The sequence below is a fragment of the Carassius carassius genome, chromosome 5 (assembly GCF_963082965.1).
Source record: "Carassius carassius chromosome 5, fCarCar2.1, whole genome shotgun sequence".
Lineage (NCBI taxonomy): Eukaryota > Metazoa > Chordata > Actinopteri > Cypriniformes > Cyprinidae > Carassius > Carassius carassius.
This window is the reverse complement of record NC_081759.1, coordinates 35,034,507-35,058,376: the sequence shown is the minus strand read 5'-3', so window position 1 is coordinate 35,058,376 and position 23,870 is coordinate 35,034,507. Positions and strand designations below refer to the sequence as shown.

Below are 23,870 nucleotides of genomic sequence, written 5' to 3'. Positions count from 1 at the left end.
TAAACAAATGTGGAGAGCTGGTCTCTGATAGAATAAAGGTTCCCAAAGATATGATGAATGGTAGTTGTGCTTGTGTGTGTGTGTGTGTGTGTGTGTGTGTGTGTGTGTGTGTGTGTGTGTGTGTGTGTGTTTTGAAATGGTCTCCTATTCTGTAAATGGCTGCATTTATATTGTCATGTGTTCATTGTAAGACTGCAGTTGGAGAAGAATCAGCAACAGACTGAATGAGATAAACACTCCTAAAAACATATCATTTTAAAAAAAAATATCAGTTTATTTTGATGAGATATTTAACTTTTAGAATTTTTGATGTTATAACAAAGCATAATGATATTAGAATCCAATCTGGTTGTATTATTCATGCCCAGGGCTGAGGATGAAACTGAGCTCTAACTGAACTATATTTAACCCTATGCTCTTAACTTTTGATTTTGTTTTTTATTGATTCTGTGGGTGAAGTATTTGAAAATGTCTCTTATGCTGACTAAAGCTGCATTTACCTGGTCAAAAATGCCATAAAACAGTATTGTTATTTTACTATATTTTAAAATGTAATTTATTCATGTTATGTCAAAGCCATTACTGCAGTCTTCAGTGTCACACAAACCTTCAGAAATCATTCTAATATGCTTATTTGGTGAACAAAAAAACATACACATTTTTTAACCATGTTGAAACCACTGATAATAATGCTTAATATTTTTGTGGAAACCATGATACATTTTCGCCCACTATTCTTTGACAAACAGTAGCATTTATTTCAAATATAATTTTTTGACAATCACTTACTGCATCCTTGCTGAAAAAATGCATTGATTGCTTTCAAAAATATGTAAATCTTATCCACCCTTAACTTTTGAACATGTTAAATATGATTTGAACCATGCATCAGATTGAATGAAAGGGAGTCAAATGACATTCAGAAAGATACATACAAAGGGTGAGCCTATAGTGGCAGTTATGTTTAGAATGAATGGTTCTACCTACTTCTAGTTTATTATGAATAATAAAGATGTTTGACTTGTATATTACCCTGTGACCCATCAGGTTTCGTAGCAGTAATGTTATTTTCTCTTGTCAGATTTCTGATAATTACATCTTGTGCCTGAAATAAATCAGTAAACTCATAGTAATGCAGTGCATCAGTCTCGAGGACTTGTGTATGAAGTGTATGCTGAAGAGTTTAAGTGTGTCTTTTTTTGTTGTTTTCTCATTAAGTAGTGTGTTTGCTTGTTGTCTGCATACTGTGGATTATTTGTTTGTGTGTGTTGAGAGATGGATGGCCCAAAGATAAGAGAGCTGAAATAACGCTTTCGTTCTTTGTTTCAGATGTGAATAGTAGGAAGCTACAGCACAAAGTGAATGACAAACTCTGGCTGGTCGAAAATTACATTCGCACTCAAGGAACTGGGCGTAACAGTGGTCCATCCCATATAGGCAATTTCCAATACATAAATTCTGCTAGATTTATCTCAGTTACAGAACCATTATACTTTCACAGTCATATCATCACCTCATCTCCGACCCCCTGGTGGTCATTGAGTGTGTGACACCCCTGCACGGCACTGCAAGGCTAAAGCCCAGGTTTCCGTGGTGGGGCAAATGTTCAAGGTGCTATGCCAGCTAAATTGTCAAGGTCTCATTGCAGTTTTTTAAAAACCCTATCATGGAAACTGGAAACTTCGATAACGCTAAAGTCACCGTCATGAACCTCCCACAGCCAGCTAGCACTGACTGACGTCCCATTACTCTGGTGGTACTTCAGAGTCAGTGTAATTTCCTTCTCATTTCACAATGTAAACTGAACTTACCGGTGGAAAACCTACTGGTTTGATATTACGTGTTATGCATATCTAATAGAGCATGAGCATCCGTGCCCATTTGCGTGTCCTCAAATAAGCTCCAAATACTCAGTGCTTCTGGACAGACCATCTCATATGTCCACACTATACATCCTTTAACAACAAGATGCATTTGCCTTCTCTCATCGATATGAAAGTTTTTTCACGTGGTTCAGTTGTCAGAGTTTTTGGCAGAATACATTTGGAATAAAAAATAAAGAAATTCAATTGAAAATAATTGCGAATTAAGATAACCCATGTTACTTCAGTTCTCTCACTTTGGGCTTCTGAGTGTGATTTTAAATATTGAAACTAATAAATGTACAATTATGTAAATAAATATGAACCTGACTGACTTTCCTCTCCTTGAAAGCTACAGCAACTGAACCATCCCATTTGGAAAAAACGTGTGATGTATTGTCAATACATTCTAACCTGCGCTACAAGCAACCATCAAAAAGACTGCTGTACATTCAATGTCAATATATTTTAAACATTGCATATGTTTAAATATATTGGGTCTGCAATTTGACATATGGAATATATTTTTAATATATTTGAATTCCACAACTTGGTGCATATAGTCTTTCCATTCAGTTTTAATCCACGACTCGCTTTTGACTGGTTCTTTGATTTTGGTGTTTTTGCGCATGTGTCAGAGAGGGAGTGAGAGATCGTCTGTTTTCTAAAGTGACCGTAATTTCTAGTTGCTTGTTCATTTAAATTTCGGCAACACTCAGTTGTATGTTTATTTTAACAGCTCCATGTGGCCAGAACATCACCACAGAGGAAGGAGTCATCGTGTCTCTCCCACCCTGCAAAACCGGAGCTTGGATTATTCCCGCCATCATGGCCTGCTACTTGCTGGTGGCCAACATCCTTCTGGTTAATTTGCTCATTGCTGTCTTTAAGTAAGTTGAATTAATATTTATATCTTATGTGGTTTTCTAAACAATGAGCTCACCTTTTAAATACAGTGTTGTATGCTGCTAATGTTGTGTTTTATTCTCACAGTAACACATTCTTTGAAGTGAAGTCCATCTCCAACCAGGTTTGGAAGTTCCAGAGGTACCAGCTGATCATGACCTTCCATGAACGTCCTGTCCTTCCTCCTCCTCTCATCATTTTCAGCCACATAACTATGGTCCTCAAACACCTTTGCTGTCGCTGGAGGAAACATGATGAGGATGAGCGGGACTATGGGCTGAGTGAGTGATAAAATGCTGTTGCAATATACTGAAAGCCTCAAAATGACAGCAGGAGTCATTTTGGTTTCTCAGATCATACCGATAATGAGAGTGAAACCTACTCATGTCGACTTAAGGATTCTCTTTGATACCATCTTTTGCCAAACATGATTATTTTGTAATAGTAAGACATTTCTATTTGAAATCATTCACTTTTTTGCCTCTTGTTACCGTGCAAAAGTTACATTCAGTATATGTTACACAGCATGCATACTGCATATTCAAAAGCTATGGAAACTAATATACTGGATTACAGTGTGCTGGAGACAAGGTTTAAACATTTTAAAATTAAAGTTAAATGAAACAGAAAACACTTGGACTTCATGGTTATGCTATGATAGAGTGACTTACAAAAAACTCTCCCCCCACAGAGCTCTTCATTACTGAAGACGAACTGAAGAAGGTACATGACTTTGAAGAGCAGTGCATGGAGGAGTATTTCAGAGAGAAAGATGATCGCTTCAATTCCTCCAATGATGAGAGGATACGTGTGACATCTGAAAGGTTACAACATTTCAGACAACACAACAGAACCTTAACACTTTAAAATGTATTCCAAACCAGATGTCTTCAAGCATTTTATGGCAAGGGCCCTCAAATATGAGAACCCCTTTGCAAAGTATCGCCTTCCTTAAATATAAAGGCAGCTATATATTTTTTTTATGCATACAGACCCATGTATGCTTTATGAGAAAAAAATATTAAGAATACTAAGTTGTGTTCAGAATTATTTAATTGGCTTTTACATGGTCAAATTAAAATCGGACAAAGCCAATTAAAATTAGGATTACTTTTTATTAACATTTAGTCATTTAGCAGACACTTTTATCCAAAGCAACTTACAAATGAGGACAATGGAACAATCAAAATCAACAAAAGAGCTATGATATGTAAGTGCTATAATATCATTATAATATAAGATTATAATATTCTAACCATCATTGGAGTAATTTAAAATAAACCTGAAGAGAAACTTTTTAGTGCAGTTTAGATTTTATTTTTTTCACAAATATATGTCATTCCATGCATTAAATATATCCAATAAATATTTAAGTGTAAAATGTTAACTTTGAGAACCTGAAATTTCAATTTGTAAACTTATTTTATATTCTCTTAAAGTTTCTGTACGCCCTTTAGCACCCTCTTGTGGCCCCCGGGGGTCCCTGTGCCCCAGTTTTCATTCAAATGTACACACATACAAATAATATGTAATTATAAATAAAATAAAATAAATTAATGTTTATCACTATTAATGAGCACTTCATTCTGTAAAATACTACAGATTTTTGGTTTTGAGACTTTCATGCTCACCAGGGATACATTTACGGTATTTGAACAAAAATACAGTCAAAACAGTAATATTTTGAAATTCTATTTCCATTGAATCAGTTGAATACATTCTAACTGAATATAAAAAAAACTGATTCTTTTGAACAGTTATGTATTTATTGTAACATAAACACTGTAATGTGACGTTAATAGTTGTAGATTTTGGGAAATGGCTTCAGGAATATTCCTGAAATTGTCTAATCTCTGATCACTCAGGGTGGAGAACATGGCAATGCGTCTGGAGGAAGTGAACGAGAGGGAACATTTCATGAAAGCGTCCCTGCAGACTGTGGATATCCGGCTTGCCCAGATGGAGGAGATGATCGGTCGTATTGCTGTGGCACTGGAGCGAGTTGCTGGTATGGATCGAGGCGAAGTCAACAAAGCCCGGTCCAGGACATCATCTGACTGCACAGATACAAATTACATCCTGCGGCAGAGCAGTTTCAACAGCCAAGAAGGCAATTCCTACAGGCTACAAGAGTCTCTGGAGCAGGGTGGTGAGGAATCCATGTCTCCTACATCTCCGACCGCTCTAGCCCCACGTGTCCGCAGTCACTCCTTTTACGTAAGCCACTCCTCCAAGGATAGGAGCGGAGCGGATCGAGGAGAAGGCTTCTTTAAAGACAGACTGTTCAGCCTCCATCGGGCCAACAGCTCACAGTCTGTGTCCTCAGGAGCAGGTCCCAAAGAGTCCAAGCTCACACCTTTGAATACTTTATCTGTGCAGCAGCAGCTTCGCCCTTCTTCCTGCATAGATATCTATGTTTCTGCCTCAGAGGACGTCCCGCCCACTGAGAGCTTCTTGGAGCCAGTCCGGACAGTTCCATCTCTCGCTCGTGACTCATCTCTCCATTCTGAGATCATGGAGGTGGTGCTCTCAGGGGGGCGGGACTGCAGCAGAAGGGCAGGTGGCAGCGAAAGACAGTCGGATGGTACGGTCCTGTTTGAGGACAGCGCCGCCGCTGACCTATCACTCTGCTCTGCCAACCTGCTGCCGGATACCTTGCCCCCCTGGGACCTGGACCCCTCGCCGCCACCATCAGCTGGCATTCTCGAGAGGTCCAAGAGCAGCCGCTTCCTGTCTGCAGCAGGGCCTCTGTTTCTGGACGAGCCGCCATTGGTTAAGTCGCACAGCCTGATGTTCACATCACGTGGCTACTATGGCGGCATGGGTGTGCAGGTGAAGGCGGCCGAATATACCAGCATAACAGATTGCATCGACATCCGTTGTGTTTCTACCCCTTACCCTGTCCCAGAGAGGTCTGACTCCCCTGGTGGCTCTTTCACATTCGATAAGCCCCAGGACCTGGGTGTCTCACACCCTGAGAGAGACGCCGAGCTCAGTCACACAGAATCTGATCTGGAGGAACCTGCAGAGGGGTCAGCAGACACAGGTAAGGGGGGTCAAAGCAGCAGTGGTGGAATAGGTAGAGACCTGGGCTTGGGCCTCGCGCTTGGCCCATTTTGTTCGCCGATATCTAGACTAGAGCGAGCAAACAGCTGCTCCTCTTCGGAGGAGTCCCACTCCAACATCTACTCCCGAAAGAGCTTCTCCATTAGTGAGAGAATGGACAAGGGTCGTGGAAGCTCAAGGAATCCTTTCCAGAAGGCCAGAGCCGGGACAAGTCTGGAGGGTAAGACAGACTCGCTGTCCATGAGGAAACTGACCAAACCCTTGGCGTTCCAAAGTTTTGACAGCAGACAAAATTACACGTGATGATGGCATACTAGTAGTGATGCCACTGTAGATCTAGTTCCTGTAGGATGGCTCTACCTCGTTTAAAATCCAAGGGCCAGTCCGTTAATTAGTACCGTCTGAGTGAGTAATTAGCTGTACACTGGAATGTTTTATCATGGGTGTCAACTTTTCTGTTTTTAATACTACAATGCAAAGTGTTCTTTAAAATTCATAGACTCGGATGACCACTGCCCTAAGGCCAACATTAGTTCCCAGGAGAGGTGAAAACATTGAGGCCTGTTAATACTAAGATGAATGTTCAGTATGAAAAAAAAGTAATTTGAGTGAACGGCTGTTAATGCAGGATTTTATTTTTGGAGAGGTTTCCAATAACTTTTTCATGGCACAGCAAAAAAATTATAAATAAATAAAAATAAGCCAAATAATAAGCTTTTTGGACCCACAGCCACTGCTGTTACATAACTTAAGGGGCAGTCACAATAAACTTTTTGTTCCACTGACTTCCATTCAAACGCAAGCTAATGAACATGCAAGAAAATTTGCTGCCTTCCACAGTTCAAGTTTGGTTAACTCTGATATGCAACCAACAGAAGATCGGAACATAATGGAATGACTTTGTAGCTGAATTAAAGGAACATACATTTTTAAGTGTTGAATTTAAGATTTTTAAAAGACACTTCAGAGTGTGACATCATATCACAACAAATTTTGTATGCTCAAAGTGAGACCTCGAATTTAGTGGCACTCGGCAACAGACTATTTTGTAGATCTTGATGTTGTTTGATAAACACCACAGCAAATAAAAATTAAAAAAAATGTGAATGGCTGTTTGAAAACAGAGCTATTTTGACTCTGTGTGACAGGTGAGCTTCAGAAATGAGAAGTATTCGTTTAAAAAAAAAGCATTTTATGTACCAGGGTTACATTTCTCCTTGTGTACAAGCGCCACCTACTGTCAGGGAGTGATTTTCTATTTTCATTCAGCTTTTGTCTGCCATTTTTGTCAAACTGTAGGTCTGAAAAGACAAATTCCACTTGGAACTGAATTTTTGTGCTGAACATTTGTGTTGTGCGAACAGGCCTTAACACAACCTTGCAATGCAACTTGCTGTTTTAGCTTAGATGAATCACTCTCGACACAGCATGAATCATGCACTCTCTTCATAGACTGTGTATCTCCTTAAGGCCAGATAGAGGTTGAAACGTAAATGAAAATAGGACTTTGACAGTTACAAAAATGTAATGCTCAAGTTTGTTGTGTATACAAAGATTTGTTCTGTCAACCCACACACTAGATAAGCTGAACATACACATATCTTCCCTAAGATGTTGAATGTAGAGTATAAATGGTTTTATGATGACAAAATTAACCTTTTGGAGCCTTGAAATACTTCTTGGCCCATGTGGGTGTATACATCTGCTTTCAAAAATCTTCATAATCATACGGCAGACAGTAACGTTATATGAGGTGTCTGAATAAAGCATAAGTTTGTGCACAACTTCAACTCTCACTATTAAACATATTGTCTTTTTTTAGTCTGTATTGTTCCAAATATATTACTGCAGGGCACCCATTTGAGTATATCTAAATAAAAGTAACCAGCTGAACCCTACACTAACAGCATGTTTGGTATGGAATGCTAGTTTACTGTATACCGCATACTATTTAATAGTAGTATGTGGAAGAAGTAAACAGTATGTGATGATAAATGTTTCAAACAGTAGTATGCTGCAGTGATGTCACATAGCATGTCTATATTGCAAGTTCAATTTGGAAATACCTATTTAACTAAATTTTATGTGAAAATGTTCAACTTCAAATGAACAGTCAAGCACATTGAACAGTATAATGCAGTGTGTTCAGGTTGTGACTGCAGGTAGCAGGTCATTTAATTATTCCCATTCATACAAAAAAGTGCTGCAGTGGCAAAATATATAGTAGTGTGATAGTATGCCATTCCAAACATACTTTTCAAGCTGATGCAAATGCATAGAGAACCTTTCAAAAATGGATTTAAAATCAAAATGTCTGGTTGTCTTTATTTAAGTGTATGTTGTTTTACACAGAACAGGTAATATATGTTGACTTGCTATGCAAGATGCCACAGAGTCAGTCGGGTTGGTCAGTAAGAAGTGTTATGCACTTTAAAGCAGGAATTCATTATGCACACGTCTCATCACTAATCAACCTGATAGTGCAGTGTTTCATTTGGAAAGATATTAAAAGCACATCAGCACAGTTGAGACAGGGACCCCTTCAATATTAAATATATGTCATTCTGTGATAACATTATGGAAGGACATAATAAACACTAGTACATAATATTCTCTTCTATTTTAAGCAGGTTATATGCCTTGGCAATTCTCTTCCTCTTTTATGGTTAATCAAGAAATATATTAATGTGTGGATTATTGTTTATAATGATTTTTTTTTTTTTATCATAGTGGGCATTCAGAAGGGTAAGGACATCTGACTTGTCCATTTTTAAAAACTGCATCTAAATCAATCAATCACTTTAATTAAAGTAGAACAATTACTACTCGACAATACACTGTTTTAAATTGCTGTTTGACTTAAATCAAATGAAACGGTGCAGTTTAAAGCAATACACAAATGTGCTTTGTATCTCTGGCATTAATCCAGTGTACTATTCAATGTAGTCACATTTTAGTAAATAAATTACTCCAGCCATTCCGTTTCCACCACATGTATCACTCATACGATGTATTTTATTTGCCTTACCAATGTGCAATACTGCTAAGAGATTTGAAAACATTTATTAGTCACAGTGTTCTGAGATGTATAAATGTTCACTTGGTGTTAGAGCTTGTACTGTATGTGAACCAAAAGCAAAATACTTAAATACATTATTTTATTTTTTGTGCATAGCAGTAATTTTTAATCACTGTGGTTTTCAAATATCCAATGATCTTAATATTAATATTAGTACGACATTCACTATGTTAATCAGATTTGCTTCATTTTGTATGATTTCAAGCTTGATTTCCTATTTGGGCCTGCTGTCCTTCACAGGGAAGGAGCTAACACTTTTACAAGGTGATTATACTGCAGTGAGCCTTAAATTGGAGGTGAAATGAACACGTGAACAATTATGGGCCCTTAAAACATGCTGTATTATTTTGGATAATGTCTTTTAACAAAAAGCCTCTTGTTGGACTGGTTCCAGCATAAGATGGAGAAAGCATCTAAAATTTTAAGTTACTGAATGCAAGTTTATCTCACTATCCTCTGTTTTGCTTTCTTGTTAAGAGTTTTTGTTTGGGATAGAAGAGCAAGCATATTTATGACACTTGTTTTTCCAAATGTAAATGTTCTGTATATGATCTGTAAATCTTTCAGTGGATGTAAAAAACGAGTTTAATATAATAATAGGATTTTACGAGAACGCTTCTGTGTCTGATAGAAGACATTACACTATGACAACCTACCCAGTGTGCCAAAATGACATGACATAACTTTATGTACAGTATTTTCTTAATATTTTCCTATACTGTAGCATAAAAATTTGTGAATTGTATACCACTTTAGTCAAGTTTCCCCCTCCACTTCTTTTTAAACTTATTAGTGAGCACTTGTCTGCTAACAAGTACGAGCACATGTTTTCTGCAATAATGCTGTAGTTTGAACGGAAAGGTCTTAGTTTACTTAGTGTCCTTAAAATGCATGTTGTTCTTCCAAAAGATGAGAGAACAGAGGGATCTGAGGACTCTTGTCCTACAGTAGAAGGCTAAGTATTTGGATGCAAATACAAATGTGTATACTGTATTCCTCAATGTGAATAAGATGTTTGGCATGTATTAACAAATAAAAGAATATATATATATAACTCAAAACACATTATTGTGGTTCATTATTATTATTGTTCACTTTAGTTCCAGTGTAATCATGATGAGTTTGTCACATTATTTGTAGAGAATGGCACCTGGTTTATTATGTTGAAAGATCGAAGCATGTATAAAGTTTCACACCTCTCAATTATCTACTTCATTTTAGATGGTTTCCCTCATGTAACATTACCAAATATATATATATATTTGGTACCGATCCTTAAGCGTGCTGTTCTGCTGAAACATAAGCGTGACTCTGCATTCGAGCGGAAGGGTTGCTTGCACTGGGCTTTCTGCATCGTAGAGAGGCGTTCAAGTTCACTTCTAGTTCACGGTACATTCTGTTCCACAAAAACACACGTGTGTGTGCGGGGCTGTTTAAAGCGCAACGACAACAACAACGTGGCCCATCTCGTATCGACTGCGTTGTTAAAAACGAGATGATTTATTACACGACTTTACATGCCGTAGGTTGTTTACGTGCGTCGTCTTTCAAATAGTACAGCAAAAACAACACCTGAATTTCATTATCCTGCGATAATAAAATCTCATTCCCATGACTGGCAACACTTACCAAGAAAAGTAAATAGACCTTGGCTATGTCAAGAGCGTACCATCAAGTGTTGTTAATAATAATAATAGCAATAAACAAGTTTTAGGGTACGAAATGTGTAGAAACGTCAGATATATGAAATGCTAACTATTTAGATGATTATAGAGTAATCTGCTTAAGTGTGTATTCAATAGGATTGTTGATAGTCTCTTGTTGTTCTCTTTACTGTTGCAAAATGTGGCTACGCTTTTTGGCATCAACAGTATCATAATACGTTCATGCCGGATAAACTCTTGAAATGGGGTCGCAAGTGTTGTTCCATATTTTCCTAGAACTGTCTCTCAGTGTGAACCTCCGTGAGTCCGGAGATTACTCAGAAAAGAGTCGTGTTACGTTTGCTCTCGTTGGCTACCAGCTTCCCTGAAAGCTGAGAGATAAAAGAATGCATTTCAGGTTGAAGGCAGATAGGGGGTCCATTTTCGAAGAAAAAAAAATATTACTGTTTACATTTAAAGTGGCCGTGACCTTGTGAGGCAGAGTTCAATCATTTGAAACCAATTTATATTTATTTTTTATAACTGAAAAAGTTCCTTTGGGTGCAATGTCTACCTGTGTTACATGATTTATTTACTTAATTCTATATTTCATGCATATTATTATATTTTTCAATGGTGTCTGTTAATACAATGTGAAACTGAATCACTTTTTTTATTGTTTTATTTATTTTTACTTCCAGTTACTGTACATAAATCTGTAAATGCTTAATCTTATCAATGCAAACGTCTACTACTTATTTTTAGAAACAGCTATTTCAGCCAGTGCATTGAGTACACCGGTGCTGGAGCAGGGTATACTACTCGTAGTTCCTGTTATGTTAGCACGCCCCTCATGTGATGCTCAGAAGACTATTGGATCCATAACCCCTCAATCTCATGCTGCCTAGGTGATTCCTGGTACTGCATTAAAGACCTCGTGTCCAATCAGCGACGAGTTTCATGATGACACCTTGGGATTCCGCGAAGTAGTTTCTTTCAGAAGAGATGACAGCGACACAGAGTTGATGCACTTATGAGGAAAGAAGGGAATGACAGTACGCAAAGTTCCACGCTTTGTGATGTAGTTCAAATAATATTGGAAATAGGCACCTGGATGTTTATACGATAAATTGTGCGTGCAGACGCAAGCGACACACGCTTTTATTCTTCGCTTGGAACATTAATCATCCCAGTCACATTGGGAAAGACACGTGTAGGCGTGAAGCCACGTTTTCCGGAGTCATCTGTTTCCCGATGCGCATATGACGAGAATCCCGCTCCCTAAGTTTTAGTGTGTTTAAATTACAGTAGCAGCTGATTTCTCCATTTCCAGGACATTTTGGGTAGGCTAACTACAATGACGGAGGCTGATACTGCAGCAAGGTCCTTAGGGACGGTCTCAAACGGTGACCGCTCAGACAAACTAGCCGGTGAGGAGGGATCTGAAGAAAGTCAAGAAAGCCGGACTCTGTTAATGGTCGCAAAGATTCTGCTGGACTTAAATCAGTGTATCCCGATCGGCATCAGCGGCAAATGCATTGTGAACAGTGATGCGGACAATCCACCCGGCGTGAAGGAAAACCGGGAGAAATGCAGACAGAGCTCGCGCAGGGGGAAAAGGACACGGAACCGCGACAGATTGCGTGTATCCGCTGAGAAGAGACACTGCTGTCCCTATGCTGGCTGTGGGAAAATATACGGCAAATCGTCCCATCTTAAGGCGCACTTCAGAGTACACACGGGTAAGAAAAAGGAAAAATGCAGTAAAACAGTAAATCAACTAACACCGGTTTGTTCGTGAGTCTGGCACGCAGTCTGTTATTAGCCTACGCCCCACGCCCGCGTGTTCTGTGGAAAGGTTCGGCTTTGGGAACTGTCACTCATGTAACGGTGGGTGTAACCGCAGGCGGAGCGCTCATGTGTACACACTGTTACTAATCAAAGTGTGAGCAAACATGTTGCTTAGTCCACACTGTTACGCAGGATACTGTGTGATCAAAAAATTGCGTAATCGTGTGGAAAAAATGCCAGAATCATTTCCAACTGCCTCAAACCCATTTTAATCTGTCTTTTGGTTTATGCGTCATGAATTAAATGTCTGTTCTATACTGTCCCATTCTATTCTTTTCTATTCTATAAATATTCTAATCGCAGTGTGTCTTGGCCGCTGGTCCCTGATGATCTGCATACTTCACTGCGACACGCACTGAAATAAGCATTTAAACCTAACAACGCAATGATGACGAGATGCACACACCTTCTGGTTCCACAGTTGTAAACATTGGACACGTGGTGCAGCACTGAGGCCAAGCGTAGCCCCGCCCATGAGTGCGTTCACATCCACCGCCAACTACACCTATAAAAAAAATCCGCGTTTTCTTCGAATTTGACATCACAGACGCACACCAAAAAAGCTGCCATACTATGGCGTTATATTTTAGTCAAAAGTTATGAGCGTGTAAGACATGCTCACGAGCACATTATGTTATTTCACACGCGCAAAAAGGAACCTTCAGCTGGCATGATAAAAGTACTCGCGCACAAATTCAACAACCGAGAGGTGTACAGGTAGCTGCGAGCGAGCGCCTGGCATACTCTCATAGATTAACTCTGCTTCTACAGTGGAATCCTGCTCCCCAACTCCGTGCTTCCTGTAATGAGAGCTGTCAATCAAGGTACAAGAATGTCCCTGTGTGAAAGTGACCAATCATAAGAGGGTCAGTGCCCTCCTTGGTTTCCGCCCCCAAATTGTCAAAAGTCATGTAGACTCGAGGGAGCAGAAATCAGCTGAGCGAGCAGAAATCCACTGCGCGAGCAAAACAGCACTTCGCGAGCAGAAGCCCGCTGCGCGCGAGCAGGATTCCACTGTAGAAGCAGAGTTAACCTATGAGAGTATGCCAGGCGCTCGTTCGCAGCTACCTGTACACCTCTCGGTTGTTGAATTTGTGCTCGAGTACTTTTATCATGCCAGCTGAAGGTTCATTTTTGCGCGTGTGAAATAACATAATGTGCTCGTGAGCATGTCCTACACGCTCATAACTTTTGACTAAAATATAACGCCATACCAAAATGTCGGTTAAGGTGCTTACATGCATGGGAAAAATCAAGATGTGCCGGCCGTTTTTTTTTTTTTTTTTTTTTTTTTTTTTGCCGCTGGCTGTTTTTTTTAGTTGGGGATGAAATAACAACACGATAACGGTAAGATAATATTTCTTTGTTTTATGATTGTTTGGTACACCTAATTTATTGCTACTGAATAAGTGTTTATCTTAGAATCAGAGAGTCACTTATAATCTTGGTCTGTCAATAGTTGTTTTTTTTATCTTATGATGCTAGCTCACTATCGGCTTGTTAGTTGTAATTAGCCATCTAACGTAATTCTGAGAAAAATAGAATCTTGTTTGGAGCTAGCATTGCACCCATTCTGAATTAAACAAATCATTTTAAATCTAGTAACCTTAACTGCTCAAAAACAGTGTTAATTTAATTAAGGACATCATTACTGATGAAAATGTTCATCAGGTGAAGGCTTTTTTTGTGTCAACGATGATAAAGCAGGGTTGCTAACTCTCACGAATTGTGCGTGAGACACACATGCATTGATTATTACGCCGAAGACAAACATGCAGATCAACCGTTTTTGTTATGAATTGTATCCTATTTTCCATTATTATGTATAGCCTAATACAATTAGTGTAGTATTTAAGGTTAAGTGGAGAAAAGGATTTTAAATTCAATGCAAAGAGGCAAATTAAAGTCATTTTGTGGCCAGAAAAATAATAATTTCCATTTGCAATGCCATTGTTTACCCACTCTAATAAATATACATACTCTAGTTGCTCAAAAGAGTATTGCAGGTCATAACTGCTTACTTATTTTTAGGTTTTGCATTTAAATAAATATTTAGACATGATCAAACACTAGATTATACATTTTAAAAAGATACTCGTATAAGCACACACAAGTGAATATTAATTAATGCAAGAAAATACTGAGTTTAACCCAAGAAAAGTAAGTACAGTAGGCCTATTCATGTGAATTGATAGTGAATCAAGAGATCAAAATTGATTAATGGTCATCAGCATCGTAATCGTATCAAATTATTTCTATTTTTCCCTCTTGTAGAAACACTATTGTGACAAAACATATATTTAAACATATACTCTCATTCACCACTATAGAAGTTTACCCAACTATGACAACTTCTGCTTGAAAATATGAAAGGGTTATGTAACTACATTCAAGATAAATTAGTTTTTTTAATGAAATAAAATGCCTACATGTGCACTGTTCAAAGTATATCACCATTAATAACCTTAATAAGTAGCATGAATAACATGGAGTGCTTTCTTAAATATATTCACAGTAACGACAACAAATATAATATTACAACTTACATCTTACATTATTTTCTCAGATATGGACAAGGGAAAGAAGAGAAGAGCCATCTTGTTATTTCATAGATTTTTATTTAATTTTACATAGTAAATGCTCAGCTGCAAAAACATGTTATGAAACACACAAAGTAAATTAGATTCACAAGTAAAGTAAAGTAAATTATATTATTATATGAAATAAATAAATACAAATATGTATATTATTAGTTGTTGTTTTTTTTGGGGGGGGGGTTGGGGGACCCCCCAAGAGCTTTGACTCAATTCGAACACTGAACAACAGTATTAAATTCCTCTCTCCGTTTTGTTTTTTGTTTAGGTGAGAGGCCCTTTCAGTGTACCTGGCCAGGCTGCGCAAAGAAATTCTCACGATCGGATGAATTGACGAGACATTTTCGCACGCACACCGGCGAGAAGCGCTTCACGTGCCCGCTCTGCGACAAATGCTTCATGCGAAGCGATCACCTCACCAAGCATGCCCGCAGACACGACGGCTTCCACCCCAGCATGCTCCAGGGTCCCTCCGGGCGAAGACGACACTCTTCAACGTCCACAACGTCCTCTGGCTCCAGCGATCACGTGTCTGCTGGTGTTTGAGCAACCACGTGACCCCTCCAATGCACATTTTGGATGTATCTCTTTCCTGAGGCTCAGATCTCAGAGCTTCTGTTATTGAGCTGATGATATGAGATAACAGAGGTGTTATACATAACGGAGATGCTGTACTGGAGTTCTCCATGGACTTCTCAATGGAATGGACAGTAATCATTTGGCAGAAACAATGTAATAAACATTTACTCTGAGGATTATTTCAAATATATAGGGGTATTTATATCACAAATATGACATTGATTTCAATACAGAGAAGCCAGGGGATTTATTAGACAACCACTGTGACAAAGGGAAGTGAACATATTTTGAATAAAACTATATTATGCGTGCTGAAACCGACGCATTTTATTTATCACTTTGAAGTTTCAAATTTGCAGTGGTCCAATTATTGGAAGTGGGTTTTAAAATGATTGCTATGAATGTTTATCGGTTCTTTTGTGTTATTTACGGGGACTGTGGTTGATTTCAGTGTTGCAGATGTGATTTTAATAGATGGGTACTTATGAGATAAATTTTGCATTGGTTTTACACACACAAACAAGCTTTTGTGAATGTTTTTTTTTTTTAACAATCGTAATTATTGACATATTTTAATCAGTTATGCAGAAGAATGTAACTTAATGTACAGCATTGAAAATGCTCCTTATTCAGAACACTTTTATTATTTCTTTTTGAAACTTATTTTTATCAGCCTTCACAAATGATGTAGTAAGACTTAAATTTTCACTCATTAATAGTTTACCACCGCCATCTATAGGTTTGTTATGGGAAAACACACTAAAAGATGTGCCTTATGACACTGATTGCACAGCTGAAAAAGACATAACAAAAGATTGTATATTTCTCCCACTACCTATGGTTTTATTAGCAGCCTAAAGTATTTACAATCAGTCGATGAACTTGAGAAACAGTCTCTTATTTGTTTTACAAATGGGTTTTTCATTATCATATAAGTCCCACTAGACTTCAGAAGTCTTTCCACTGTTCAGCTGTTTACTTGAAATACTTAGTGTAATTTGAATCTAGATCTACCGTAATGATCAGCCATTGTGCTTTAAAAGACACAAGCACAAACTGAATTTTACAAGTGAATCAACAATCAATGCATTGGTTCTTTATTCAATAACAATTGTATAGATTTTTATATTTGATGTTATGATAACAGATCAACAGATGTTTGGCTTTTATTGTCATATAGTATCTGTGCTAATTTATTGTTCAGATGTTCCATGTTTAGTAGATTGTGAGTATGAATTCAAGAAGCAGGTTATTTGAAACATACAGTAATTGTAAAAATGCTCAACCTGTGCCTTGTTTTGAGCTTAAGAACTCTTAGATTGCAGAATGTAATAAAAGTACTTTGTATAGTGTGAACGCAAGTGTTGTGATGTGTATATCTGTTTTACAGACCTTGAGCCACTACCATTGTACATACATGCGCTGTACTTTTCCATCTGTATCATTTATGCAACATTCAACTGCTTTCATAACCTGTAAATTATGTATATAGAGGATTAATTAAAACAAAGAAAGGTGTAATTCAGGTCTGCTTTTATTGATATCACTGAAACCAATAACAACATTGTTAATACATAAATGGACTTTCTCACATAATTAACATATTTATAACATAAAAACACAGCTTTTGTCCAACAAACGCTCACCTTTGATTACGCTTTGAATTGAATACATCAGGTCATTACACTATTTTAGTCATAGTTAGAACGCACTAAAAAGTGAATTTGAGCAGTTCGAATGAAAAATGTTTCTTGATCAAGACAGCAGAGTGTAAAGATAACACATAAAATGTGTTTGGCTTTCAAAGCTGAATGGAAGGGAAAAATCTGTAAAAGGATGTCGTGTAGATGAACAGTGCAGGTTTATCATTGAGAGCTTGAATCATTATTAATAATAACAATAATAAATGTCAAGATAGGCCGGGAATTTGATCAATTTAGAAACAATAACATTCTAGGTTTAGTTCCAAAGACCAACAGTGCTTTTAAACAGCATTTTCATGAAATTCAGTGATATATCCTGATCGGTGGTATGCATATAAAATGCTAAATTAAAATGGACATAGATTCCAACAAGGAACATAAACATTCTTTGGTGCCTTCAAGTCTTTGAAATCTGAACATCTTCCAGAATAAAACAATAAGAACGCTTACAAGAAATTTAAATATTTTAAATGTTTGGACATTCCATCCAAGAAATTAAACGTCATGTCATAACAGTTATTAAATCATACCCACTGATTTCTGACCTTTGAAAAACTGCTTTCTGAGACTGAAAGGTCTTCATGTAATGATTTTATCATCTGCGGTCTGTTGAGAGGTTACTGTGAAAATAACAGATATCTAGACTTTGACCAATCAAATAAAAAAGGGTTGCTGTTTTTCTTTTCGTTCATGACTCAATCGCATCTCAAATCCAGCGTAGCTTCAAACGTGATTCAATTAAATACATGTGAGATATCAAGAGTAAACAAAAAGTGTGATGGCCAGGTGCATGCCGGACAAGGCTATTGTTAGCTCTGCAGTACGAATGCACCAACATGCAAAATGTTCAACAGAAATGAATCCAAGTAGAGCCTCAACAGCAGCCACAAACAATAAACATCCAACCAGATCCATACGGAAATCAAATCTTACCATAACGACAACGTTAATGCAATGAGTGCAACATGAAAGCAGAGAATTCAGTGGATAAGCTATTTCAAACTCTCTGTAACATCAAGTTGTTTTTAATTCACAACTAAAGCCATCCGAATGCTTTGTTTGTTCTACTTTTCACTTGTACAGTGTAACACAATGCAGCTAGGAGCTAGGTGAAAGTGAGCAGACTCTCCTAGCATATTAGCAAATCCTGCCATAGGAGGAAGCAACCAATAATAGTCATGTTAATAATCATATGTTAAGTGTAAATGTGTCTATATGTGTGTATTAGCACATGTAATGTGTTTTGTGTGTGTGTATGTGTTCACATTTTCCTGTACACCATGTTCATCATAACATTTACTGTACATTTCCCTCTGTAATATTGATTAGATGTCTTATCTGAGGTTATGAAAGGAAATGATGGAGGAAAAGAGAAAGAGGGAGCACAGGGAGCAGAAAAGATGACAGATTTACTGGATTTGACAAGCAGTGGAGGAGGTGGCTTGGCAGCACATGCAAGTTGAGTTAACGGATTTGGGTGGTATGAGGTCCAGGTCTTCATCATCAGGGATCTCATCCAGCCTGTAGCCATCTTTCAGTAGCTGGATGTTCAGATCCTGGTTTATCTGCTGCAGGAAGCAATGGACAGCATGTCAGGCCAGGCTGTATAACCGCCACTAATTAAATCATATAAATGAATTCAATACTCCTGGGAGCAGTTATTTAAGAGATTAATAAGACATCAGGGTTGGTTCAATAGCTTGATTGGGACATTTATTGGTTTAATGAATCAATGACACAAACGAAAACATGAAGATAATTAGCAATAACAAATGAGCAATGGTGACCTTTAAAGAAATAATTCACCCAAAATTAAAGTTTGCTGAAAATTGACTCATCCTTAGGCCATCCAAGATGTAGATGAGTTTGTTTCTTCATCGGATTATAGCATTACATCTCTTGAGTCCAAACGGCTAATAATAAAAAATAAATCATAATCACATGCAGTCCACCAATTAAAGTCTTGTGAAGTAAAAAGCTGCATGTCTGTAATAAACAAATTCATTATTTAAATATATTAGTTTTGCTTGCAAATGGTGCCTGATGTGTTCAAACTTTTTCCTGCTTCAGACAAGATGACTTTTCACTATACAAAGCAATATTAATGATAGAGTACTTGTATTTTAGCTGGAAGCAATGGTTTGACATTAAAACATCTTAATGATGAGTTTGCGTATTAAAAACATGCAGCTATTCACAAGATCTTAATGGATTACTTGTGATGTTTTTATCGCACCCGTTCACTGCAGAGGATTCATTAGTAAGCAAATAATGTAATGCTAAATTTCTCAGATGAAGAAACAAACTCATCCACATCTTGGGTGGCCTGAGGGCAAGTTAATGTTTAGAAATGTTCGTTTTGGGTGCACTATTCCTTTAAAGGAAAACAAAAGAGGGAATTTTGAGCATACAAGATTGTGAGTGACATTTGAGAAGGATATCCACTGTCATGAAGCTTGTGGTATGGGGCTTAGGACATTAACCAGAGTTTATAGGTACCTGTTCCCTTAGAGACCTCACCTCGGCTGACGAATATCCTGATGAGGAATATCTAGACATGTCAAAGTCGTCATCGCTGCAAGGCAAGTGAAAACAATGAGGCCTGTGGCCAATGGTGAAGTAAATCAGTCAGTAAAGGATGTGTGAAGGGCATACCTGTCTGTGTCTAGAGCAACTAAAGGTTTCTCATCTGGACTCTGGTCTAAAGAAGAGTAGCCTTTATTGGGAACCACTAGCCTGGATGGTAAGAGAAATAGATATAGGTTTTGCAATGAATATGAAATAAAACAGACTTTGTAAACAGTGAAGGCTGTGATCATTTTCTCTTGTTTGTACCTTGTTCTGGCCATCACATTATTTTTCTTGGGTTGCTGATTGACAGGGCTTCCAGCATTGCCATTTTTCAGTGATCCTTTCCTAACCAACTCTCTCTGTTTGTCTTTACAGTGCAAACAAAAAACAATATTAGACATGTTTATATTTGAATCATGTCAAATAGAAGCAAAACACAATTGCCAAAATTGCTTTAAATAAAAGCATAGCTTTGGCATTCGGCGATATAAACAATCCCACAACTCACCTATCTTCATATGGAGAGGAGAAGGTTTATAGTTGAGGGTGGCAGGTTCACTCTCCCTGGTATCTGAGTCTGCCTCTGATGTAGTCGATGATGCTGGATCCTGCTGGGAAAGGGGGGAAAAGAAAGAAGTGTCAAGGCAGTCTAGTTTTATCAGTTAAGTCAATTTTATTTGATGTTTGTTCTTCTTGACAAGAGACTTGCTCTGTCCATTTTGATCAGTGTGGATGAACAAAGCTTTACTTGATTTCTACTGTTTGATTTCTCCCAGCTCATTATGACACCCTGGGATTGATGTGAGAGGAAACACAACATTTTCAAAAGCAAAGGGAGCGATTTGCCATCTTCAAATAATAAACAGGCCAAGAATTAATTGTGGCAAATCATTTAAAAATTTCAAAGACCTAAATCTATTAAAAGTGGAAATAGGATGAAAAAATATAGGTTCAGTGCAACACATTTTGATACTGATTTTACACTGAGCACAAAAACGGTACATATTGTATTACTCATTATTTAATATAATATAACATAACATAACATAACATAACATAACATAACATAACATAATATAATATAATATAATATAATATAATATAATATAATATAATATAATATAATATAATAAACACCAAATCACTGTCACAACCAAAAAAATTTTTTTACCATAATTGGTATTGGTACAATAAAGATTTAGTTTTTATATTACATTTTTTTTTTTTTTTTTTTTATTAAAATCTCTCATTAATTACTCACCCTCATGTTGTTCCAAGACCTTCGTTTATCTTTGGAACACAAATTAAGATATTTTTGATGGAAACTGAGAGCTCCCAGACACTCCATAGATAGCAACGATATTCCCACAATCAACGCACAGAAACGTAGCAAGGACATCGCTAAAATAGTCTAATACGTGGTAATATTGTTGCTGTCTATGGAGGGTCAGAGAGCTCTCAGATTCCATCAAAAATATCATAATTTGTATTCGGTAGATGAACAAAGTTCTTACGGGTTTGGAACGACATGATGGTGAGTAACTAATGACAAAATGTTGATTTTTGGGTGAACTAACCCTATAAACATTCAGATCTCTTTCCAGTTCAACCATTAGCCAGAGTTTGGGATGTGGTTACTGTAGCAGGCTGAGCCAGGGGGTGTTTAGCCAGTGTGAGACCGTGACTGATACGATTCGGTTACAGAAAGTGCAAGCCAAAGTTCATAGACTAGCCAAAACAAAGTGGCTCTTTTACCAGATGAAGGATTTTGAAAGTATGGTTTCAATAGAGAGGCCACAATTGCAGAGTTAGGCCTACTTCTTGACAGGTAAGCAAAAACTGCATACTTAACCTTTAAATATATGTTGATTTCAAGCCATAATACATTTTATGTGGTAAATAGAGAAAGCATGACAGAACTGACTTTTTACTTTTAGAATTTTACTATTTAGTCTGTTGCATGCATACATATGCATATTATTTGACCTATGCATTTGATATAAATCATTTTAATTTCCAGTCTGAAGTACAGTTGTTTGGGTATTGTGTTGGAGAATGTAAAATCTGGGTCTTGAAGCACAAACAGACGAGAGCCACTGAGCTATAACTAACCAGAGGTACACTTACAGCTACTGTACAGATCATGATTTAAATATGGGCCGTCCAGATGTCTCTTCGAGCAGAGCTGGTTATTTTCCTGAGAATTATTGATGAATTTGTCATGGGTGGGAGCGGGAGGGGTTTGGATATTATTCAGGTACCTTAGCACGTATTCTCCATGATGAAGCAGTCTAAGGCTAGATTGGTAAAACATCACATAATACTAACAGTATTTCAAAAGAACGTTACAGACAGCGTTACGAAGGTAGTTCGAAGAAAATATAAGGACAAGCTGAGCTGAGCTTGAAGTTATAAAATAAAACGAAGCAGATGTTGTTTTCGTTGCAGGGAGACACACAGTCTCAGTGCGCCGCATCATAGTAGCATCCTCACATTAGCTAGCAAAAATACATCAGACATAGAAGCGCCATCATCGATCTCACGTAATATAAGATATTTGCCATTTTTATAAAACAATAAAAAAATACAAAATAACGGTTTGTGGTGACACAACACGAGACTAATGAAAAACGTTACTCCATGTGTCTTTGCTTCATATTGAGCTACCGTTCTCTCATCAAAGCGTTATTATAACCACATACTGAAAACATTTGGGATTTAATCGGTTGTTAAAAGAGTCAGTTTGGTTTAACTTACAAAAGGCTGCATCTCTGCCTCGGTCGGCACTTGAAATCTGTCAATTTCTTCCATCATCTTGGCGGCAGGGTGTATGAGCCTTTTTTGTGAGCGTTTGTGGTCGATTTCTGCGGGTATACCGCAACTAATTGATTAAAAAAATGAAATTTCACAGCTGTGTCGTCGGATATTTGTCAGCCCCAAGAATGTCCCCGACTCTCCTTCATCACAGCGATCGCTCGTTAGCCAGCAGTGACCGAGTGGCGACTTAACCACCCACTTCCGGGAGAAACGAGTCTGGAGACGATGCGAGCGATGTCTGCTCCACCCAAGACTAGCATCAGACACAGACATCGTGCAGGGTTATCTCGGTGTGTGTATAACCAACCTAGAGATGGCAAGATTTTGTGTGGGATGGTGTTTTCTGCAGTCCATGTCGAACCTGTGATCAGGGACGGCGGTAGGGATTGGAATCTAGTGAATGCAAACAAAGATGTTTTATTGACGTGATTTGAGGAACAGTGTCTATTTGCATGTTTACAGTACTGAAAGAGGCCGTGCTTTATGCACCTGTCCAATACCAAGCACGGGGTAAATGACTTCAGGACCCTGGACAGCTTCTGGATAGGAACCTTAATAAAACTGCCTATAAGGCCTGTATGGGAGCAAGTTGAAAAACAGACAATGTTAGAATATAATAAATAGGCAATGTTAGCTAGGCTAATATTTGGTTTCTTCCTCTTCTTCTTTTTTGCTTTTCTTTTTTTACATTTCTGTTGTCCTGCCCTGTTTAATTCCCCTAGGTTTCTCAGGTCAGGACACCCCCTCATTTTAGATGGGGTTTGTTCTCCTCTTTAGTTTTTCTCAGAATAAGGTAACCTACATAAAAATGACAATTTCCAGTGATAAAGGCACTCCAAAATGAATTATTTTTTCCTCTTTTCTAACATTTATGTTTAATCCCAACTCAACATAAACTGGCTAATTTTAAACGAGCACTGACTAGAAATTAAATTAATTTAATCGTTAACAAACCTATCAAATAAATAAATAAATAAAATCAGTATTATGTAATGTCCATAAAAGTCTTTACATTCCCTTCTTTTTTAATGCTGAACTGTATTTTCCGATTATATCCCTGAACATAATCGTGGAAATAAAAGTATTGGCCAGTAGATGGCGCAAAGCAACAAACCATAAAAAACAATCAAACATTATTTTACTGAAGATTATTTCAGAAATTATTACATTACCAGCCTGGGAAAGGTTATGAGCAATAT

General features: G+C 37.6%; 3 protein-coding genes across 10 annotated transcripts in view; 2 read left to right on the top strand and 1 right to left on the bottom strand.

The window, feature by feature from the left end:
• trpm3 (transient receptor potential cation channel, subfamily M, member 3) overlaps nucleotides 1–6,885 on the top strand; it is a 116,926-nt gene extending 110,041 nt beyond the window's left edge. For 4 of the 5 annotated variants that reach the window (XM_059550912.1, XM_059550911.1, XM_059550915.1 and 1 more), the window contains exons 22-25: nucleotides 2,602–2,752; nucleotides 2,856–3,049; nucleotides 3,460–3,592; nucleotides 4,634–6,885. In XM_059550912.1, coding sequence (XP_059406895.1) covers nucleotides 2,602–2,752; nucleotides 2,856–3,049; nucleotides 3,460–3,592; nucleotides 4,634–6,137 — 1,982 coding nt within the window. In that variant the 3' untranslated portion in view covers nucleotides 6,138–6,885. Of the gene's footprint in view, nucleotides 1–1,329; nucleotides 1,438–2,601; nucleotides 2,753–2,855; nucleotides 3,050–3,459; nucleotides 3,593–4,633 lie in introns of all 5 variants that reach the window. The other variant, XM_059550916.1, reaches the window with a different exon arrangement.
• A 4,547-nt stretch (nucleotides 6,886–11,432) lies between these two features.
• LOC132141419 (Krueppel-like factor 9) lies at nucleotides 11,433–16,103 on the top strand. The gene is made up of 2 exons (XM_059550910.1): nucleotides 11,433–12,298; nucleotides 15,270–16,103. The coding sequence occupies exons 1-2, from the start codon at nucleotides 11,914–11,916 to the stop codon at nucleotides 15,545–15,547; spliced, it is 663 nt and encodes a 220-aa protein (XP_059406893.1). The 5' UTR covers nucleotides 11,433–11,913; the 3' UTR covers nucleotides 15,548–16,103.
• Nucleotides 16,104–17,096: 993 nt separating this feature from the next.
• On the bottom strand, nucleotides 17,097–22,889 carry fam219ab (family with sequence similarity 219 member Ab). 4 transcript variants are annotated; one of them, XM_059550906.1, is made up of 6 exons: nucleotides 22,612–22,889; nucleotides 20,363–20,465; nucleotides 20,119–20,221; nucleotides 19,939–20,019; nucleotides 19,783–19,858; nucleotides 17,097–18,851 (listed from the first exon to the last, which is right to left on the bottom strand). In XM_059550906.1, the coding sequence occupies exons 1-6, from the start codon at nucleotides 22,666–22,668 to the stop codon at nucleotides 18,693–18,695; spliced, it is 579 nt and encodes a 192-aa protein (XP_059406889.1). In that variant the 5' UTR covers nucleotides 22,669–22,889; the 3' UTR covers nucleotides 17,097–18,692. The 4 variants fall into 4 exon arrangements, with proteins under 4 accessions (XP_059406889.1, XP_059406891.1, XP_059406890.1 ...); XM_059550908.1 differs by having other exon boundaries at nucleotides 19,804–19,858; XM_059550907.1 differs by having other exon boundaries at nucleotides 20,363–20,462.
• Between the last annotated feature and the right edge of the window lie 981 nt (nucleotides 22,890–23,870).

Coding starts and splice junctions, on each gene's coding strand:
- LOC132141419 (XM_059550910.1), top strand. CDS start 11,914: ATGACGGAGGCTGATACTGCAGCAAGGTCCTTAGGGACGGTCTCAAAC. Junction 12,299..15,269: donor GCACTTCAGAGTACACACGG/GTAAGAAAAAGG, acceptor TTTTTTGTTTAG/GTGAGAGGCCCTTTCAGTGT.
- fam219ab (XM_059550906.1), bottom strand. CDS start 22,668: ATGATGGAAGAAATTGACAGATTTCAAGTGCCGACCGAGGCAGAGATG. Junction 20,222..20,362: donor TCCTCTCCATATGAAGATAG/GTGAGTTGTGGG, acceptor TGCACTGTAAAG/ACAAACAGAGAGAGTTGGTT. Junction 20,020..20,118: donor AATGTGATGGCCAGAACAAG/GTACAAACAAGA, acceptor CTTACCATCCAG/GCTAGTGGTTCCCAATAAAG.